At 43.2% G+C, this 22626-nt stretch overlaps 1 protein-coding gene across 10 annotated transcripts in view; it reads right to left on the bottom strand.

Moving 5' to 3' along the window:
• The window catches only part of DUT (deoxyuridine triphosphatase), a 44300-nt gene extending 24350 nt beyond the window's left edge, over nt 1–19950 (bottom strand). For 2 of the 10 annotated variants that reach the window (XR_004285817.1, XR_004285816.1), the window contains exons 1-6: nt 14624–15017; nt 13967–14102; nt 11321–11412; nt 9572–9616; nt 3240–3314; nt 3017–3087 (exon numbers count right to left, since the gene is read on the bottom strand). Coding sequence is in view for 5 of the 10 variants with exons in the window: in XM_032343643.1 (XP_032199534.1) it covers nt 2537–2593; nt 3017–3087; nt 3240–3314; nt 9572–9616; nt 11321–11412; nt 13967–14102; nt 14624–14774 (627 nt within the window). In the remaining 5 variants the exon portion in view is untranslated. Of the gene's footprint in view, nt 1–2471; nt 2594–3016; nt 3088–3239; nt 3315–9571; nt 9617–11320; nt 11413–13966; nt 14103–14623; nt 15018–15060; nt 15294–19883 lie in introns of those variants that run through there. The other 8 variants (XM_032343641.1, XM_032343640.1, XM_032343644.1 and 5 more) reach the window with 7 other exon arrangements.
• Between the last annotated feature and the right edge of the window lie 2676 nt (nt 19951–22626).

The following is a 22626-nucleotide window of genomic DNA, read 5'->3' as shown; positions in this document are numbered from 1 at the left end:
ACAACCTCCCTTGAGTACGGTGCCCAGACGGAAACAGACGCCAGGTACGAGTAAATTAGAGGACTGTCATTAGCCATCTCTTCCCTTTTGTATTCTCTCTACCACTCGGAAGGCTGAAGATACTGCAAAGAACATGGACTTTGAAGCCACAGGACCTGAGTTTTAACCATGGTCACGAGATGAAATACTAAGCAAGTTACTCAACATTTCTGTGCCCACTTTTGTCATCTATAAAGAGTGTTTTATCTACTCTCCCACAGGTATGCTCTGAGAAAAACAAGCAGTTTGTAGAAGTAAAGCAGACTTTCAGTAAGTGGAACGAATATTAACAGTGTGAGCTAAGCCAAATCTCTTGGCAGTCACATCATACCATTTGTTCTTACTCAACTGTTACTATGTACTGGTCAGGGTTCAGAGAATAGAATCCACTAGTTGAGCACTAAGAGATTTATTTGAATTTTATTGACTGCAGAAATAATTTATATCATGACCCAGTATACAACGAGCACACAAATATGTAATTCAAACAATGTTCACAATATTTACCCATCTGACGTGGGTTGTCCTCAGCTGTTTCTCTATTTAATTTTTAAAAATGCACTCGAGGAGTTGATTTCATGACTCACCAATGAATTGAGACCCACAGCTGGAAAATACTATATTGCAGGTTATAACATGTCCTAAAGATTCACTGGGAGGAGAGAAGAAACAAACTCTAGCCTGTGCTTCCAGGAATTGGGCAGCTGAGGGCCACCAGCTCTAGAAGCACCCCCATCTGTATGGCCCACACTCGCAAAATGTCCCGTGAATCAGACACCAGGACATCTGACCAGCAAAGCCTTAGTGACACCCAAAGTCCTGGTGCAAAGGGGTCTGGGCATATAGCACAGGAAAGCATGCCTGGAAAGCTGCAGACAAGGTCCATCAAGCTAATACATAAACTCAGCCCCCGCACCTGCAAGGGCACGCTGCTCACACAGAGTAACTCAAAATACCTGGGATAAACAAACCCAGTGGCCCCAACACACATCATTATGTACTTGATCCCTATTAAATTGGCTATGGCCTATTATCGCTGTGTGTGCTATTGTCGTTTGAGGGAAACTCATACAACTTGTACAATTTATTCGATGCAATGAAATCAGAAGAACCAACCATCTGCAAATACCCAGGTTACAACTCCTTTCACAAACACAGCTCTACCCAGCCAACATGGGGCCTACTGAAAGGATGAATAAAAGATAACAATAGGGCTGCCTGGGGGGCTCAGTCGGTTAAAAGTCCAACTCTTGATTTTGGCTCAGATCATGATCTCAGGGTCATGAAATTAAGCCTGGTGTTGGCTCCGTGCTGAGCATGGAGCCTGATTAAGATTCTCTCTCTCTCTCTCCACCCCTCCCAAAATAATAGTAATTTTAAAAAAATAACCTAAGGATTCTCTTCTTCCCAAATGTCACTAAGAACCTGAAGATCAAAAACTTTTTGGGGGGCACCTGGGGGGCTCAGTGGGTTAAGCCTCTGCCTTTTACTCAGGTCATAGTCTCAGGGTCCTGGGATGGAGCCCAGCATCAGGCTCTGTGCTCAGCAGGGAGCCTGCTTCCCCCCTCTCTCTGCCTACTGATCTCTCTGTCAAACTAATAAATAACATTCTTTTTAAGATTTTATTTATTTGACAGAGAGCACAAGCAGAGAAGTGGCAGGCAGAGGAAGGGGAGAAGCAGGCTTCCCACTGAGCAAGGAGCCCTACGTGAGGCTCCATCTCAGAACCTCGGGATCATGGCCTGAGCCAAAGGCAGACGCTTAACTGACTGAGCCACCCAGGAGCCCCGAGATCAAAAACATTTTTGAGAGCAATGAAGAGAAGGTACGAACAAGGAATAACTTCAACTTCTTTTTATTATCTTTTTAGTTCAATTCATACAATAATTTGTATCTGTGAAAGAATTCAAATTCGTTGAATGAAAGGCACTGCTTATGATTCACAAAGCAACTAAATAAGTTGAAGAGAAAGCATTTAGTGAATTTAAATAATACAGGGTTTTTTGAGTCTGTAATTGATATACATCCAATTAAAAAAATAAACAGTTTGTATTAGGTCACCACACAGATTTATACAATAATCAGATGTGTAAAAACATAAGCATGTCAGGTTTTTTTTTTTTTTTTTTTAAAGATTTTATTTATTTATTTGACAGAGAAAGATGACAAGCAGGCAGAGAGGCGGGCAGAGAGAGAGGAGGAAGCAGGCTCCCTGCTGATCAGAGAGCCCGATGCGGGGCTCGATCCCAGGACCCTGAGATCATGACCTGAGCCGATGCCAGCGGCTTAACCCACTGAGCCACCCAGGCGCCTCCAGCATGTCAGGTTTTATGGGACCCCCCCCAACAGAGGCATCTTTTCCTAATTCCTAAGAGAACCAGTTTTAGAAACTAAAGCTATTACGTTTACAGATGTGCAAAACACCAAAACACTTTAAGCAAAAACTCTTTATTTTTAAGAAAAAGTATGTTTTCTCATTTTCTATTCTTGGCATAACTTAATTCTTCCCAGTGGAACCAAAACCTCCTGAACCCCTTTCAGTGTCATCTAAAACCTGAAAAGACATAAAGGTGGTTGCCAGGTAGTTAATTTCAGCTCTCCAGTTCTGTCTAGCTCCTAACCTGTTAGACTTTTATTCTTGCTATAAGACTTTTATTCTTTCAAAGAGATTACAAAAAGAAAATCAATTTTTTTTAAAGCTCCATAAATAAAATATTGGGAAATTTTCAAAAAAGCTAAGAGAAAAAGAATTTCAGGGTATACTTAAATGATTTATTACCCAAAGTAATGCCATATAATAGCTAAAAAAAAATTTTCATGAAATTCTAGAACTAAGTTTTTAATTTTGCTTTAAATAGGACTATTATATGTGCTATTATTTAGTTACAAATAGCATAGGAAACCCTTGAAATTGTATTTTTCCCTTCACTAAAGAGGTGACATCATTTATTCCCTGCTTGGCTTTTATGATACTTACCTGAACTTCCTCTATTTCTGGATAAAAAATCCGTTCACAAATGAGCTGTGCGATCCGATCTCCCTTTTTGACTTGAAAGGAAATAAGAGTTTATTACTGATATTTTATTAATGCTTTCTCTAATCTTGCCTGTACAGTCAGAATTAGAGGGAGCACGTGTTATCCAGACACTCAGGATTCAGAAAACTCACTGCATTTATGTGACTAAATGCATTTAACATACCTTCAAACTTTTCTTTGCCAAAATTAAATAGCACGACACCCACATTTCCTCTATAATCTTCATCTATGACGCCAGCTAAGGAAAAGAAGAGTAACATGAGCGCGGTTTATGCTACCAAAACACTGAGGGTATACAATTACCTCAAAACCATTCTTATGTAGCTCCGAGATTTTAATCCTCACAAACAAGTAAGTGAATCTTGCTCTGGAACTAGGTAAAGTCTGGAAACTAAGAAATGAGTCTTACTAAAATGCAAATACATAGAATGGTCCTAATTTTCCCACCTGTCACCCTTACAGATGGTGCCATTTCTTTTTTTTTCTTTTTTTTTTTTTTTATAAACATAACAGATGGTGCCATTTCTTATTCTAAACTGGGAGTAGGTACTTAGGATCTCAGATGGGTCATCCTCACTCCCAAACTCCTGTGCATCTGCTGCACACCTGCTAAAAAGACCAGAAGTAAAGTACAACTTGGGCTTTAAGGGCTTTTCCTGGTAGCTGCTTCCCACTAATATCAAGACTGAAATATGATGGAGTCATAAATAAAAATGTCCAATAGCCTGAAGATCTGCAGTGGAATTACTCAATGCTGACGCTGTTGGGCCTCAGGCCGGCTAATATGAGAACACTCATTTTATAACAAAAATGGAGGTGAATCCTTCCATTCATATTCCACCTCTTTTTAATGTGAGCCACCAGCCCTTCTTAGAGCGTGAGCTCTCGGAAGACATTTACACATCAGCCTAGTAATGAGCACACTTTTCCGTAACACCGTGTGTAATCAGGACCTGTTTGAGATTACAAACACAGGGACAACAAATCTTTGCAGGAGAAGACTTGAGCCAGGGCCCTGCCTTGGCCCAGAGAGGTCCATTTACCAGGCTTGTTGGCATTTAAGTTTGAGCCAAGAACTTAAAATGTTTCCATAAACATAAGCACAGGTAACACAGGTGTAGCAGGCCTTCCCGTTTCCTCCTTCAATACTGATATAATTCACAACTCAGCGGTTCTTAGAATATTCAGAATTGTGGAACTGTGCAACCATCACCACAATCAGTTTGGGGGACCATTTTCATTACCCTGAAACAAAATCCCCTATTAGGAGTCACTTCTCTTCCTCCTCATCCTCCCCACTGCCAATTTCCTTTTATACATGTTCATTCTTTCCTCCCAGTTTGTTAGATGGTGGCTAGGACTCATGGGACCCCAATTAAATGTAGCTCCATGTTATAGCTTATGTATTAATAACACCCCATCTCCTAAAAACCAAACACACAAAACTCTTATTAAAGAAAAAGAAAAGAAAAGAAAAATAATCAGGAATGTACCTCAATGGGTATCAATGCTGACTGACCAAACTCATAATTATTTGAAGGTCAACTGAAAAAAAAAAAAAAATTTTTTTTTTTTTTTTTAAAAGAACAAAAGTAAGACTTCCCTTTCAATTTTCTTGTAGGAGGGAAAACTCCAGCACGGGGTAAAGTACTCAGAAAAACCAACCTTTTAGATTTCTCCAGAGGATTATGGAAGAAGTTTAAATGAATCCTTGTGCTTTATGAATAACTAACTGGGGATAAATGAAATCAAACTGAGCCTTCTTAAAGGTTCCTGACACAACATTTTTAAGTTTGAATTAAAGATAACTAATTTTTTAAAATGCTTATTTTATTTGTCAAAGAGAGAGCACAGGCAGGGGGAACAGCAGGCAGAGGGAGAAGCAGGCTCCCCACTGAGCAAGGAGCCTGATCTGGGACCAATTCCCCTGGGATCTTGACTTGAGGTGAAGGCAGCCACCCAGGTGTCCCAAAGATAAGTAATTTTAAACCGTGAGAAGCAGGGGTAGATAAGTAGCAGAAAGGCAGCAGAGCTCGTTCATATCATGTCTAGACTGAAGCAAACAGTCTTTTCTAGCTGCATAGAAACAAAACCTTGACCAATTCAAAGAATCCTGAAAACTGGCATCTTTCCCCACTGCCACTTGACCATTAAATTAGTCCTTAATGTGTAACTGGTAGGACGATGGGACCAGCTGTTTTCTGTATTATCTACACACAGAAAGTTCTGGCTGTACAACAACCTGGATGGGATTCAGTGGAGAAACCCCTGCGGAGAACACGCTATTCCCTGCTGGAACGTGTGACCCCAGAAGACCATAGAATCTCTGAGCTGGAGATCTCAAGTGCAGGCAAGTACTCATTTGTCTGGAAGGGGCTCAATGAAGACAATGCAGACGGACTTCTGAACTCTTAGTTTCTACTTAGTAAGAAAAACCTCAGGTTACACAAATACTACACATACATATAAAATAAAATAATGTTCCCCTACCTTCCCTTGGGTAGCCAATGTTACAGTAATAGATTTTACGTATTACTTTCTTGTATATTAGTCAGGTGTCAGATGTCCTTGTATTTTAGCGATTTTCAGTCTCATCAAAAAGTTTCCAGAAGGCACTTCCCTGATCAAAGGGTGTGTACATTTAAAATTTTAATGGATACTTCTAGATTACCTTGCAAAAAAGGTATAGCAATTCAAACTTCTATCAGTGAAATTTAAGAATGCCCAATTCCAAAGTCCTTACCAGTACCAAATGACAGCAATCTTTTTTTTTAAAGACTTATTTATTTGAAAGTACGCATGTGAGTGGGGGGAGGGGTAAGGGGAGAGGAAGAGGGAGAGAGACTCTCAAGCAAACTCTGCTGAACATGGAGCCAGGAGCCTGACATGGGGCCTGATCTCACGACCTGGGCTGAAACCAAAAGTTAACGCTTAATCAACTGAGGCACCCAGACACCCCCAATTAAAAAAAATTCGAGGAGTGTCTGGGTGGCTTGTGGGTTAAGCCTCTGTCTTCAGCTCAGGTCACGACCCAGGTCCCTGGGATAGAGCACATCGGGCTCTGCTCAGCAGGGAACTTACTTCTGCCTGCTTCTCTGCCTACTTGTGATCTCTTTCTCTCTCTCTGTCAAATAAATAAATAAAATAAAAATCTTAAAAAAATATATCAATTGAAAAAAAAAAATTCGAGGCGCCTGGGTGACTCAGTTGTTAAGCGTCTACCTTCGGCTCAGGTCTTGATCCCAGGGTCCTGGGATTGAGCCCCATATCAGGCTCCCTGCTCAGTGGGAAGCCTGCTTCTCTCTAGCTCTCCCACACCCCCTGCTTGTGTTCCCTCTCATCGTATCTCTCTCTGTCAAATAAATAAATAAAATCTTTTTAAAAATTCAATAAAATCTTAAAAAAAAAAATCCTAAAGAAAATTCTAGCCACTGTGAGGAGTGAAAAATGGTATTCATGGCTTTACTTTGCATTTCCCTGATGACTAATGAGGTTAGAATGTTTTTCCTCTGTAGGTTTGTTGCACATTTATATGTCTATTCTATATTTTATTTATGATATTTTCCCCTCATTGCACAATTTCCCTTATCAGTTTGTTTGGGTATTTAAATCTTTTACCTATGATCTGTAAGTATTTATGTTTTTACTATATGGCATCTTCTCCCACACAAAAATGATCCCTTTTGGAAAGACCTTTGCTATGTAGCTATCAGGTAGTCTCATCAAACTCAAATCTAGCATATCCACGAATCGGGTGTCTTGAATTCTGTAAAGCCAGATATCCACCAAGATTTTCTGCTTCGCACATAGAGATGTGAAAACCCTTTTAACTAACTAACTAAAAGAAATGAAGCTGTTCAAAGTCAATTAAAATGTATGGCAGAAAAAAAAATGCATCCTCAATAATACTTTTTTTTAGCATGAATGCCAACCATATGAAAAATCCAATTGTTCCAAGTTTATTCATTACTTAGAGGCAATCTTTCCTTCAAGAAAAGCCCAAGACATTCTTTTTCTACATAAGGAACATAAGCATCAGGGATATTTCTCTTCATGAGAAAGCAGAAAGTATTTTGAAGTTATCACTGGAAAAATCATACACTGGAACTGGCAGAGTAATTAACTGACTTCAGGCAAAAGTTTTACTATGTCAAGACTTTGGCATGTCATTTGTTGGAAACCTTCCTTAGTGAAAACTATCCACACCTACCAGATGGGAATTCTGAACAGAATCCTGCATACTCAACTTTTCCCTTTGACCTTTATTTACAGCCTGGGATTTCTAACAACATCTCTCTTCTGAAGTAAAAACTGTGGCCAACTATGATAAACGTGTGCCTAAGAGACATTTTTAAGAGACTCTGCGTCCAAGAACACACCACAATGTGATTTTATGAATAATACCACACCAACCACCAGGCAAACTAACTTTCCGTTTCGTTTACATGAATCCTTCAGAAGGTTGTTTTAAACAGAACAAAAATTAGTTACAAAGTCAGAAAAAAAACAACACAAAAACGTTGCTACATTAAAAAAAAGTCTATGAATTCTCTATAAGAAATATAACTTATAGGGGCAACTGGGTGGCCCAGTGGGTTAAGGTCTCTGCCTTCGGCTCGGGTTGTGATCCCAGGGGCCTGGGATCAAGCCCCGCATTGGGCTCTCTGCTCCACGGAGAGCCTACTTCCTCCTCCCTCTCTCTGCCTGCCTCTCTGCCTACATGTGATCTATCTGTCAAATAAATAAATTTAAAAAAAAAAAAAAAAGAACCATAACTTACAAGGTCTAATAAGTGCCAAGAGATGTGTTGCATATATTATCACTCAATCCTCCTATCCTTGTGAGGCAGGCACACTAATTTTCATTTCATGGAAGAGCAAACTGAGGCTCAGAAAGTACTGACTAGCCTATGAATGACAAAGCTGGGACCTAAGTCTAGTTGCTACTCCAAAGCCCATATTCCTTTCACAACCCTTTGAAATTTCCTTAAAAATACATGTAATCTCTTATATTCTGAAATTACAGTCCTAAATTACCATACTTGATGTTATAAAAGTATTTTTGAAAAGCAAGCATAACTGAGCCCAGTCAATTCTCAAGCCAAAGGGGCTGTTCATCCCTGCTGTGTCAAACCTGGCTCCTCTTCAGTCCCCAAGAAAGGGCCGCCTTGGGAATCCTGTCTTGCCCCACAGCACCACCTAGTGACACTAAGGGGAGGCCCAGGACATGCCTCATTCCTTACTTAATGCCTGCAGCACCAGTTAACGGCAAGCTACTTTAGGGCAGCACCTGGTTGGTGAGAGATGGAGTGAGGGGACACCCAGCATTTAACTGCAGCGTAAAGAACAGAGGGACTAGAATCACGGGTGCAGATTCCAGGGTTTATATGTCTGCTTGGGATGATCTCTAAGTCAGTTCTCTATCTGCTAAAAAGTAGCTTTGTGGGGCACCTGGGTGGCTCAGTGGGTTAAAGCCTCTGCCTTCGGCTCAGACTCAGGTCATGATCCCAAGGTCCTGGGATCGAGCCCCGCATCAGGCTCTCTGCTCAGCAGGGAGCCTGCTTCCTCCTCTCTCTGCCTGCCTCTCTGCCTACTTGTGATTTCTGTCTGTCAAATAAATAAATAAAATAAAATAAAATAAAAAGTAGCTTTATAAGTATGGAGGGATTTGGAAAATCTAGCATACCCACGAACTGGAGGGCCAGAATACCTAATTGGGTGAGGCACTCTGCTCACTACGATGGGAATACAAGTCGGGACAAAGGTCAGTACTCCAGAAAGGTGAGAATTTCCTGATGGTGAGGGTAGTTAGGCAGCGGATAGCACGAGGGCCAAGCAGGGATGGGGCTCTACAATGAAGTTGTTGACTTTGGGAGATGTAAGGCTTTATCATAAGGGAAACAGGAGTCCCTAAGTACTTGCTTGACAAAAAATGTAGATAGGGAAGCATAGTGTTTTCTCTTCTAACCTAGGGAGTCACTTTTTATATTTTGCCAAATGTGGATAGCTCTCCTATACAGGTATGAAAATTCTTACAAGACTGACCTGCATTTTCTGTAAACTTCTGCTTAAATAATTTAACAGCTATGCTTAAATAATTTAATACTTAAGCAAAACATACTTGCTTAAAAAAAAAGACATGAAAGCTTTCCCTACTCTTATAAAACTAACTTTCTTTTAAGAATAGAGTTATTTTTGAACTAAATGCAGATTATCACTAAGCCAGGGCAAAAATCCTATCCATAGGATAATGTCTAGTTAGCCTATTATTAAAACAACATGCATTTCATCATGGTCACTTTAAAATTAGACATAACCAAATAATATCTGAAACTGCATCACGATTGTTTATTATTTCAGAAGTGGAACTTTCTAAAGAGGTAAAAGAACAAAAATCATTTTCTGGTCTTGAATCTGTCATCTGATTACTACCTGTTAAGCAAAGGCAAAGTAAACACAAGCACATATTTACAGAATGAAATTGTAAACATATTACCTCCTACATCGATGAAGTGTTTTGCAGCCAAGCCAGAACGGGGAGCTAAAAAACAAAAAACAAAAAACAAAAACAAAAAGCAAGTGGGCCCCTTTGCAGGGGGAGATGCAATACTGGATGTAATTTACACAATTTCAGCATGCCACTCTCATCTCCGAAGACATCTACCTCTTCGTCTTAACTTTAGCAGATGGTTCTGGATCCAAGAATCTATTTATTATACTGTTTTTTAAAATAGGAAAGAACAGTGTAGAAAAACTGGACAAAGTTTAATTCAAAGGCAGCTTAAATCACTCCCACACGACTTCAGTCCATTGAGGATTCGCAGTGGCCTGGCAGTGGACCACTGGGGTAGACTGAGAGGTGAACAACTGGGGATAACCTCGGCTAACGCTTTCAAGCAGTCTGCCACAAAGGGCGGACTGCAGCTGGCAGTGAACAGGGCTGAGGAAGAAGACTTTTGTTTTAAGATGGGAGATCTGAACGTGATGCAGTCTAGATGGGAGGAGGGCAGAGGAGGAGGGTGGAGAGACACAGATATAAACTTAACCAATGAGTACCAGAGCTTAGCCTAGAAACTGGGAATCTTACTCTTAATTCAAATGCCAAATGATGTGTCTGTATAAACAAACAAACCAGAGTAAGATAAAAGGCCTGGTATCAGTCAGGCACATGGTCAAAAACTAATCCTTAAAAATTCAATTCTCAGGTTTTTTTATTCTTAAAATGAAAGCATAAACAAGCGAACTTTGTACCTTACATTTGTTGACTTGAGCATCAGACCTCTCATTAATTATTCCAGCTTCTAGTTTTCTATTCCAGAATAACTTAAATCAGGCACTAGTCATTAAATGCTGCTGCTTCCTGCTTTTCCTTTTATTTCAATTCCATCTCCTCATCTCTACCCCCCAAAATACTCTCAGCCAAATGCTACCAAAAGGAGATAAAGAAAGAGCCCATCTCGTTTTTCTTTGAAAGGCAGAAGTATGAGCAGTTCTCACACTCATGGTCACAAGATGGTGTCTAGCCCCTTCCCACCCACAGTTCCATTTGCTCCTTCATGTTTACTCTGAAGCTAGAAAGTGATTATGCAATTTAAGAACATTCTGAACGCTCTCTCCAGTGACAGCGACCGGCTCCTCGTTGTCATAGCTCTTCCCACTTTGATGGTACCTGAAGGGTACCCGTGACCCCAACATACCCCTTGGGAGAACACCCAAAGGGGGAAAGGCTAAATGGTCTGATGGACTCTGAGCGAAGAGAAGCAAAAGTTTTACTCTCAGGATAAAAGATGCTGTGTGCCATTAGTCCAACCGTGCCTCTATTTTCTTCTATTACAAACATTAGCCATTCTCTTCATCATCTTCACGAAGACATCTAACCAGTCTGATCCTTGGAGGGGGAGTTCAGTTAAAAACCACCTGTGTTTTCAGTGTCTCAGTGAGGAGTTGAGAGAAAAACTCCAGGGCCAACGTGAGCCTCCTAAGAGCTCAAGGAATCAGAAAAGAGAGAGGGGGAGGATTGGGGGGGGGGGGTGGTAGGCGTATATGCGTGTGCAAAAAAGAGATATGTAACTGAAATGTAGTTTTCAAGCAGCTGTATCTGCCATCACAGCTGGCACTTCTTTATTTTAGGACCCATGCCAAACAATATCCCTTCCCTCACTTATACCCTGAATGAAACTGAGATGAAGGAAGAGATCACAAAGGAAGAGCTTGACAAATAGTTACCATGTCTTAAATCACTTACCTACTCTTCCATAGCACCCAGAAGGAAGAGCTACCTGAATGTCCGTTTTCACAAGGGCCTTCTCCATAGGTGGCAGCGTATAATCATAGGCACTAGGAAAATGAAAGGAAATTACCAGTATTTATTCATAAAATTGTATTTCTTTTTTTTCCCTTATGACTAAATATATAGAATTGCTTTAAATACATCGCATAAAATAATCACAAAATAATTCATGCAATCTTAAATTTCAATAACCCATCTAAGAGTTGAGTACTCTAAATTTCCAATTCAGATTTAAAAAAAAGTTTAGGGGTGCCTGGCTGGCTAAGTCGGTGGAGTGTGTAACTCTTCCTCCTTCCTTTCCTTTTTTTTTTTTTTTAAAGAGATGGGGAGAGAGAAAGAGAGAGAGAATCGAGGGCGGAAAGGGAGAGAATCAACACAGGGCTCAATCTCACAACCCTGAGATCATGAGCTGAGCTGAAACCAAGAGTCAGATGCTTAACCGACTGAGCCACCCAAACGCTCCAAGTATGTGACTCTGGATCTCGTGGTCGTGAGCTGGAGCCCCACATTCGGTGTAGAGATCATTTAAAAATAAAAATTTATGAAGAAGGTAGTGGCAGACATTTCCTTTTAGTTGATTCTTAAAATGGTGCTACCTTTAGATATAGTCATTCTGGTGAATTTTTTTGGCTTAAGAGGTTATCAACATGTAATCTTGTTCTCCCCAGACAAAATCTGTTGGGAAATTGATGTGCATATTAGCAGGGGCTGGCAGAAAGGCAGACTTTTCAAAGATGCATGCTTCCCTAACACAATATAAAAAGAGGAAGAAAAAGAAAAAACCAAGGAGGGATGTGCAAATATGGTGGCATGGTAAGATCCTGAACTCACCCACTCCCAGACACACCAAACCCACAGCTACGTATGGATCATTTCCCTCTGAAAAAGAGCCAAGAAAGAAGGGCAAATACTCACTAATAACAGCTAACATTTACTAAGCCCTTACTCTGTGCCAGGTACAGTCCTAAATGCTGTATATAACTCATTTTATTCTCACAACAATCCTCTAATGATTAGGGAGGACATGCAGAGGGAAGGAGAAAATGGGTGGACAACATGGAGGAAGGGGAAGTAGAGCTTTGTTTTATCTGTTCTGTGGGTCTCGGGAGTTAACCAAGCTTACCAAGCCGACACCATGAACCTCACTGCCTGGGGGACAGAGCTGATCACTAAGAAGAGGCCCTGGAGAAGGGCACTACTAAGGACCCGATTCTCTAAGATCCACCCAGCAAATGCTGCTACTGTTGCTATGACTGTAGCTCCCTTCAATAGAAATGTGAGATTTTACATTGAGCAGAACTATGAGTTATTTAGGAGACTTTAATGCAGCTAGTAACACATTATTACATTTTTACTTCTTTCATTGGGACTTCCTCTCTTTCAATAGTTAGACTAATTTATTAGAGAGAAGTTATTTCCATGTATATTTCTGTATATAGTCATCTTTGTTCATTAAGATATTTTAAGTATCTTAAATCTAAATCTCTCATATGACTCACAATGCCCAGACATAGTACTCCATCACTCCACTTTCATCCATGAAAACCAAGGGACTGAATACATCCCTTTCAGCTATAACAGGCCATTACCTCACTTTTCCTTTTCTTTCCTTTCTTCATTACTTGCCTCACACACTCCTTTCTCCCCTTCTCCTATACTTGTATGACTTAGACCAGTAGTTCTCACACCAGAATTACCTAGGATGCTTTAAAATAAATCCTAAGGATGTAGTCATGTAGTAAACACCCATTCCCCCCAGTACCCCTGTTCACTTACCTTAATGGCTTCAGTGACCAAACACAGTAGTTAAGGGTAGGGGGAAGCAATGAACTAAGGGTCACAAATTTTACTACATTCCAACCCTGGGGCAATCAATTCAGCTCTTTACAAGTACCCTCACCTGTAAAAAGGTTAGTAACAACTACTTCAGAACTGTTGCAAGGATTTTTAAAAAATTGCACACGTAAAATTTTTAGTAGAGATAGAAAGTTCTGAACCAATGGAAGGGTGGTAGCATTAGGGACATTCCCAACGCGATTCATATTCGTACTCTTTCTGACATTCCCAGTACTTGGAGTGAACTTAAATAGGGACATACAGAGAAATTCCACAATTCCTTTAAGGCAGAAGCACCTTTCATTCATCCTCCCTGGGTTATTTCCACACTCAGCACCTAGACGTCCCCCGTGCCTTTTCTTCCTATTGTGCCCTGCATCACCCGCAGGCCACGCTTTGAAGCCAAGGCGGGCCTTATTCACCTCTACCTTCCACTTGGAGAGGGTACAATAAATGTTGCAAAACAAATAATGCCTTGGTGGACATTTATCTGTAGTTACCATTCTGCACGCGTCTGTCAAATTCTTACTGAATTTATGCTCAAGAGGAAAACTAAAATTTTTCAACACTAGAAAAGGACGGAAAGCCTACATATAAGCAAAAAGGGTTTGTTTCTGTAATCTTTCAGGCAAAGTTGGAAGCTGTGGCAACAGATGGCAAGATTATAAACGAACATGACTGAGAGCCCTAGAACTCCAGAACTGGGCCTTCTCCACGTGGGGCAGCGACGGCGCGGGCAGAAGGCGGCCGGGAGTCCCCACTCACCTGTACAAGTCGTAGCCCGCAGCCCGCGCGGACCCCTTGGTCGGGGCGGTGGCGTGCTCGGAGAGCCGGACGAAGCGAAGCCGCATGCTGTCCTCCGCAGGCCGGGGCCGCTTGCTGGGGGAGGTGGCGGGTGTCGCTTCAGAGCAGGGCATGGCAGGACAGAACGCAAGAAAGGACAGCAGCAGAGGAGACAGAGGGATACAGAATTAGCTCGCCTGCCAGAACTTAAATCTCCCGCCGGCCCACCCCTGGACGAGCCCACAATCCTGGCTGAGAGGGGACGCCTGATTCAACTTGGGGTTGCAAAGGCCTCTGGGAAAGCGGATTTGGGATAGGAAACTCCTGCGCCTTCTCACGCTTTTCCAGCTCAGGGTACAGAGCCAACCCGTGCTTGAAGAGCTACGGAGGCCTCCCGCTCACACCACAGAAAGCAACCACTTCCCCCATCAGGAGGGCCTAATGGACTCGCGCGCGCGCGCGAAGAGGGGCTGCTCCTCCTTCCCGGGCCCAACCCGGTGGGCTTCCGGGTCCCGGCGTCCCGCCGCCTCCTCCCCCTCCTCCCCCTCCTCTCCCGGAGACCGCGGGGAGGGCCGGCCGGGCGCTGAGCCTCCCCACGCGCGCGACGAGGCGCGTCCTGGCAGCCCGCCCCGACATTACTGGCGCCGCGGCAGCCCCGGCTCCGGCTGCGAGTGCTGGACAGCGGCCGGAAGGGAGGCCCCGCGGCTTCGGCTCTCGGCCCGGCGCGCCAGCGGAGCACGGACGTAAAGAAATGCTGGCGGAGCGCGGGGTGAGGGCCGAGGAGAGTCATTCCCCCCCAGGCTGGGGCGCTGGTTGGTCTTCCGCTCCCTCAGGCGCGCGCCGGGTCTGCACCCTATAGACGCGTCCGGGTTCGTTTGACCTCGGAAGCAGTAACCGCCGCCGGCTGACGAGGAGCGCACGGAGGCGGCACATCCGTCTCCCTCCGGCCGGCGCAGGCCCTGGGCCCCCAGGCACGGCGTCTCTGCCTCCCTCCTTCGACCGCATCTTTTTTGTGGCCCGTTTTGCAAGAACTTCCTCGAGGCCCAGAGCCTGGCCTCTGCGCACTGCTGAGTTACCTGGGGCCGCCCCAGTCGCGGCCATGGCTCCGCCCGTTCTAATCTCGGGGAGCCGCAAAGCAACGGAACCGCATCACGATGCCCGTGACAGTCGCTGCGTTCAGTGATACGTCCTAGGCTGCGAGCAAGGCAGCGAGTCCCTTTCCGAACAGCACCCGCAGTGCACGGCGTGTCGTTTACCCTTAAAAGAAGGCGAGGGCATGGTCTGGGGATGATCCCAGCGACAACTGAAGTTGCTAGCGCTGTTTCCTGCGACTCACAGAAGCACGGAAGGGGTGGGGTGGGGCGGGCTGGGGAGGTCTCGTGTAGGGGGGCAGCGGCTAGGATTCGAGCGAGATCCTGAGCAGGGATGAGAAAATAACTGCATAGGTAATGGTAAACTGGGTTTTCTAGGATATAAATATGTCCAGTTATTTCCAGAACCGAGGCAAAAAAGCTGAAAACCAAAATATAATACAGGGGAACTATAGGACAGTTTTAGAAAAATGGCAACATTAGGGCATTGTTGAGGAATCTTCTAGCCTTTCCTGCTGTGCCTTATGCGCCCCACCTCTGTAGGTTCCTATTGGCTCCTTTTAAAATGTTGGGATTCCTGTGGATGAAGTTATGGATTATACTCTATTTATACTATTCTCCCATGCCTTTAAATATCTGCCACCTGATGGGGCGCCTGGGTTGTTGCGCTGGCAGAAAGAAAGGGTTGCTTAAGATGGCGAAAGTCCCCGCCACAAAACCTGAGCTCGGACAGGAGAACAAGGACCCAAGCAGGAATCTGAAAACCCTCCCGCCCCGGGCTCCCGTGGACCAATGGGACCCTGACAAGCAGGAATCTGAGACCCCTGCCCTGGGCTCCAGTGGACCAATGGGACCCTGACGAGCAGGCGAAATACCCAAATAAGGGAAACTTGCCAAAAGACCCCTGAAACTCCCCTTGAGGCCCTTAAAAGCCCCCTTCTCCCTGTCTTGGGCGCGACTTCTGCCACTCTGCTTTCCAGAGTCCGGGAACCTCCACGGAGGGTGCCCACCTCCTCCTGGCACGACTTTCCTGGCTCCCCTTCTCTTGAGGCCTGAAACTTCGCCCTGGAGAGTGTTTTTAATAAATCTTGCCTTGCACCCACTTCGCCTGGTGTTGTGTTTATCTCGTCAGAAAAACTTTACATGGGTGACTACTCCTGTGGTTAAGCATCTGACTTGATTTCTGCTGGTGCCTTGATCTCAGGGTCTTCAGTTCCGCCCTGCCTTACTAAAACAAAACGAACAAAAAATAACTACCACCTGAGCACTCCGCTTGCTCGCCTATAGCAACATAATCTGGGCCCTGCTAGTTCTCCAAACTCATCAGAGCCATCATCCTGCTCACCTCTGGCACTTCTGTCTACAGCGGCTCTCTAACAAGTTTATGGACGCACCGGACGGAATTCCCCACCTGGGAGTCTACACACATCCTTCCTTGGTTTGCGCTTGTGTTTTAGCTCATCTCAGAAAGACTAATGCAGTTCATTTTGTCAGGGAAGGGCCTCACCACTGTGTTCCATCACAACAATCTTTTCTAATCACACCATGTATTACTACAATCTGTACTTCTTTCATTATTTATTTTTCTCATTGTCTATTTGCTCTAGGAAAGTTCCAGGGGGCAGGGACCATGTATGTCTTCACTCACTACTATATTCCTGGGGCCTAGCTTACTGCCTGGCTCAGAAGACTACTTGATATATGTATGCCCTATGAATGAGATTCATCACGCCCCTGTATAGGACCCCTTCTCAAAGTCTTGATTTTCCTGTCCACTCCTTAATTTTTTTTTCTTTTCCTTTTTTTAAAATAGAGAGTTGGAGAAGGGACAGAGGAAGAGAGAGAATCTTAAGCAGGCTGCACAGCCAGCTTGGAGCCCAACACAGGGATCAGATCTGGCAACCCTGAGATCATGACCTGAGCCAACGTCAAAGGTCCGTTGCTTAATCACCTGAACCACCCAGGTGTCCTATGTCCACCCCTTTATTTTTAATCAATGCATTTTGTTACTCTATATATGCCTTTCCAAGGCCTGCAATGAAAAACTGGTCTACCCCTCCCCCACATTTCACTCCTCAGGGGAAAATGCTTCCAACTTTTTCTGGCTCTTTCTACTGGAGTGTACCTCCCCATTTCTTAAATTACATGTTGCCTTTTTTTTTTTTTAAAGATATTTATTTATTTATTTGACAGAGAGATCACAAGTTGGCAGAGAGGCAGGCAGAGGGAGGGGGAAGCAGGCTCCCCACCAAGCAGAGAGCCCCATGTGAGGCTTGATCTAAGGACCCTGAGAACTTGACCTGAGCTGAAGGCAGAGGCTCAACCCTCTGAGCCACCCAGGCGCCCCTGCTGGGTTTTTTTTTTTTTTTAATGGCATAGAAATTATCTTCAGAATTAGGGTAGTTGAGGAATAAGTCTCTTACTGCTCTTTCCACCCCATTCTGCAAAGAGTTTTGTAATAATTTTTGGTTAAGTGAGCAGTACTTAAATCATGACTGTAAATATTATTCACTGTTGAGTAACGTGATACTATTTTTTAACACCTGTCCTCCTCAATTTTAATAAAGGATGTTGTTCTTCCATTTGTCTTTGTTGGTAGTGGTGTTTTTGATTCAACTATTGCTTGTTGTTGGGTTTTTTTCCCCCCAAGTGCTCCAGAGAATCCAGTACCTCACATCTGTCACATCAAATGAAACCCTGAAACACATCAAATCCCTTATCAGTTCCATTTACTCTCTCCCTCACTCCTGTTTTCTTGCTCCAGTCTCTGCACGTGACCCTCTGGTCCTGCTGAACAGCTATCATCCTGGCACTTCCCTTTGCCCTTCTCTTACAGTGGAGCCTTGGTTTTATGGATCTAGTATCTTCTAGTTTATTCCTTCATTTTGCTGGAGCACTTTCTCTAGTAATTACCTAAGGAAGTTCACATTAGAGATAAATTGAGTCCTAAAATATAATAATTGTAATGACTCCCTTTACCCAAACCCAAATAAAAATCTCACCTCATTCATGAAACTTTTTTACAACCAGTAGTGAGCTCTGCCTTGTCCTATCTTGTAACAATCCTTATTGTATCATTCATTAGCCATGTACTCCCGCTGTGTAACTGCCTCCTTTTATGCATTTTAACTTTCACATCAGAGCCAGAAACTTGTATGAATCCTTCAAAGCACCTACTTCAGTGTTTCATACAAAAGTTATTTGACACTTTTTAGGGGCGCCTGGGTGGCTCAGTGGGTTAAAGCCTCTGCCTTCCACTCAGGTCATGATCTCAGGGTCCTGGGATCGAGCCCCGCTTCGGGATCTCTGCTCAGCAGGGAGCCTGCTTCCTTCTCTCTCTCTGCCTGCCTCTCAGTGTACTTGTAATTTCTTTCTGTCAAATAAATAAATAAAATCTTTTAAAAAAAAAAGTTATTTGACACTTTTTAATACATAGGACCAAAAAAGGATTCTATTTCCTAATGTGGATAAAGTGTGTATTATTGTCACTTTTCATCTGAGTTTATTTTAGATTGGAAGGAGAAAAGCATATAAGCCAACTGCAAAAGAGTAATAGGTTAGTGCTCTGAACCAGAAAGCACTGGACATTCCTTGTGTGCCGGGAATGCCCAGTGATCCCTGTACTGACGGATGGAAGATTATGCAAACTTTGCTGTGAAAGAGAGAAGACAAGCAGGGCAACCACTCGGGGATGAAGACTCTTTGCTCTTCTTTCCTCCCACTTTGGTCCTTCAGGATAATCACAAATCCTTATCACTATTTCTCAAGCACGTGAGGTGTGACAAGGGGTCTTGCAGAAGCTAGAAGGATGTTTATGGGAAAGATAACCGATATGCTAATCTCCAAGTTCTAGGAGTTCCACTAAACATAGCCTAAGGGACAATGCATACATCTCTTTTAGATCAGGCGTAGGCTGTTTGGGCTAAGAAAGCTTCCCAGAAGGTTAACTCCCAGAGGCACTCCAAGGACAGCGTGCTCACACAGGCTCTGGCATTCCAAAGGCCTACGCCCTTCTCCCAAACCTTCCTTCACCCCCAGTGGCCTCTGTGTTACATTCTAGCAAGCCAGGTATTATGGCTGATTTCACGCTCTACATTAACCCCAACACTTATGACCACTGAAATATAAATTGATATGAAAACACATCCTAAATTCAGTACTCTACAGCAAAGAACTAGACATAGCTTATTTCCTGCTGTTTTTTTAATCAGAATATAATTATCCAATCAGTCATGCTGATTAATTCAATTACATAAGTCTAGGGCCAACTTGAACCTGTTGAGAATGCAAGTCAGTACTTTACAAGCCAAGCTGTCCTTCCTATCTGTACCATTATAGGGAGAATTCTTTTTTTTTTTAACAAAGACTTAATATGATGGTTACTTTATGTAAAGTATATTTTAAGTGCTTTATGAATATTTACTCATTAATATTAATATTAATCATGACAACCAGAAGAAGCAAGTGCTATTATCCCCATATTACACGTGGGGAAACCAAATCACGGGTTAAATTATTTGCCCACGATCATACAGCTGACAACTAGAAAGAGATGAAGCCAAGATTCAACTTCAGGTTGTCCGGCTTCAGAGTCCCTACACTTAGCCACTGTGCTCTGTAGGTTGAACTGTGCCTACCCAGTCTGTGATTAACTCTTCTCGACGCGGAGCCTGCTACGTGCTGTGTGGGCCAGTTCTGGCGGTTAGATGTGGGTAGGAAATTAACCAGGCACTCCTAGCTTCACAGTCGATCACGCCCTCCTTGTTGAGACACTTCCTCACCAGGCCATATTCTGGTTTTCCTCTTACCTCACTGGCTGCCTCGCCTCTTCTCAACCGCTCTTCTTCCCCAAGATAATAACCCGAGGAGGGGCACCAGTTAAACATCTGCCTTGGACTCCGGTCATGAACATAGAGTCCCGAGACCCAACCTGGTACCGGGGGCTCCCAGCTCAGCAAGGAGTCTGCTTCCCTCTGCAGCTCCCCCTCCTTTGCCCCGCCCTCTACCCCTCCCCCTGCTCGTGCTCTCCGCTACTTTCTCTCTTTCTCAAATCTTTACTCTTGCTTCCTCTTTCTCTGTCAGACTTTCCCTTATCTAAAAATAGTTTCTTCATAGGTACCACGTGCTGCTTTGCCCTGTTTGGTTTTTCTTCACAGCCTGTAGTGTTACGTGCTGTTACCTATTTATTCATTTCACTCGTCAGTTGTATGTTTTCTCCTCTAGCATGTAAGCTCCATGGTGGACCTGAATCTGTTTTTTTTTTTTTTTTTTTTTTTTTTTTTTTGATTTTATTCATTTGTTAGAGAGAGAGAGAACACAGGCAGGCAGAGTGGCAGCAGAGGCAGAGGGAGAAGCAGGCTCCCTGCCGGGCAAGGAGACTGACGTGGGACTGGGTCCCAGGACGCTGGGATCATGATCTGAACCATAGGCAGCCGCTTGACCAACTGAGCCACCCATGCATCCCTTCGATCTATCTTAATTTGGGTTCTTTTCAGATGTTCTGTTTCTTTTTATCCTTTCAAATTTTATTATTATTAATTACTTTAATTAATTTAAATGTTTTACTATTTCATGTTTCTCTTTTCTAATTAGGTATTTTGTTCTCTGATACTATGTGTTTTAGATAAAACATGTGTGCTTAATTCATCAGTGTCTAAAGTCTAAAACAAAATTTTTATCCTGAAAATGCTTTAACATCACTTTCTTTGCTTTTCTTTCAGTATCCCAGATCTCCACCTAGGATCTTTGTCCTTTTGCCCAAACTTCTATGAGGAAGTTCTCCAGTAGGTGAACTTTCTTGATTTCTGTCAGAGCAAAACCCTTGAACTCTTCTTCAGGGATAGTGCATTCTTTGACCATCGTAGAAGAATGGAAGAGGTGAGAACATTCAAGGAAAATTATAATTCCCCATAACTGGATAGTTCTGCTGTATCTGAATTCAGAACATTCCACCATGGGCAAAAATACTTCATTTATCATGCCACAGTTCACCTTTACCAGATGTATTTGTAAGCCGAGAAAAGGCAGAAGCCATACTTTGGGTCCTAGTACCAAAATGTAGAAGTTCTATGTCTCAAGCCAAGTTTTTTACACCATGGACAAAGCACCAGAGTAAGGCTAAGGATGGGTGAGATATATACCTATTTTTTATAGAAGGGCAATTGAGGGGGCCCCTGGGTGGCTCAGTAGGTTAAAGCCTCTGCCTTTGGCTAGGTCATGATCCCAGAGTCCTGGGATCAAGCCCCAAATCGGGCTCTCTGCTCAGCGGGGGGCCTGCTTCCTCTTTTCTCTTTCTGCCTGCTTCTCCACCTACTTGTGATCTCTGCCTGTCAAATAAATAAATAAAATCTTTAAGAAGGAAAAAAAAAAAAAAAAGAAGGGCAATTGAAATAAGGGAGATGGAGAAGAAATAGTAGTATACAGGCAGATCAATTTCAATAAAAAGTACGTCACTGTGTTTGCTATATCAATGTTTGTCCTTTGGTCCAGAATACCTCCTAGAATATCTTGTGTTTCCTTAGGAGTATCTACAATCCAATTCGAAAACACCAAACTAGCATATAACTTCTGAACCCACAGGAATGTTTCTGCCAGGCTCGGGAAGAATACAAAAATCAAATATACGTAGTCTTTCAATTTCAGGGACTCCTGGGTGGCTCAGTGTGTTGAAGCCTCTGCCTTCAGCTCAGATCATTGTCCCAGGGTCTTGGGATCGAGCCCTGCATCGGGCTCTCTGCTCAGCAGGGAGCCTGCTTCCCTCTCTCTCTCTGCCTGCCTCTCTGATTACTTGTGCTCTCTGTCAAATAAAAAAAAATCTTCAATTTCGTAAGAGCAGCAGCACATGGATCTTAAGCATATAAGTAGCTCAGGAGATCAACATTATGTTGAGTGTCAGTTCAGTAAACAGGTAGGGAGGTAGCAGATAGTTAACAAAATAAGCATTTTTTAAAAGATTTATTTTATTTATTTGACAGACAGAGATCACAAGTAGGCAGAGAGGCAGCCAGAGAGAGGGGATAGCAGGCTCCCTGCAAAGCAGAGAGCCTGATGTGGGGCTCGATCCCAGGACTCTGGGATCATGACCTGAGCCAAAGGCAGAGACTTAACCCCCTGAGCCACCCAGGCACCCCCAAAATAAGCATTTACTGCTACAAAACTACTTTGGACTAATTCACAAATGGCTGCTGCCCGGTACTACAGAAGTCCAAAGGGATCAGAATGGTTAACACATAAACTCAGAACTGCAGTTTTCACTAATGCACTGAATACCCAATCTCTTAACATAATCATCATGAAAAGTTGACTGAATTATGCCAGTGTGTGTGGGAGTACCAGAAGGTGCAATTTCTGTAATTACAGCCCAGAGTACGACTATTGTTATTTCATTTTAAAAATCACTGAGTTTTCAGGTAAAGAAAATAAAAGCAGATAGCTTGAGAGCCAGGATACACATGAAAATCACCTAGAAACCTTGGTCAAATGCCCATGTCCAAACCCTAATAACAACTGACTACTCAGAATCCCCCAGCAGGATTCTTGTTGGCCACCTCT

Source organism: Mustela erminea, chromosome 5, assembly GCF_009829155.1.
Source record: "Mustela erminea isolate mMusErm1 chromosome 5, mMusErm1.Pri, whole genome shotgun sequence".
Lineage (NCBI taxonomy): Eukaryota > Metazoa > Chordata > Mammalia > Carnivora > Mustelidae > Mustela > Mustela erminea.
The sequence above is the reverse complement of the archived record's forward strand: the minus strand, read 5'-3'. Positions and strand labels throughout refer to the sequence as shown.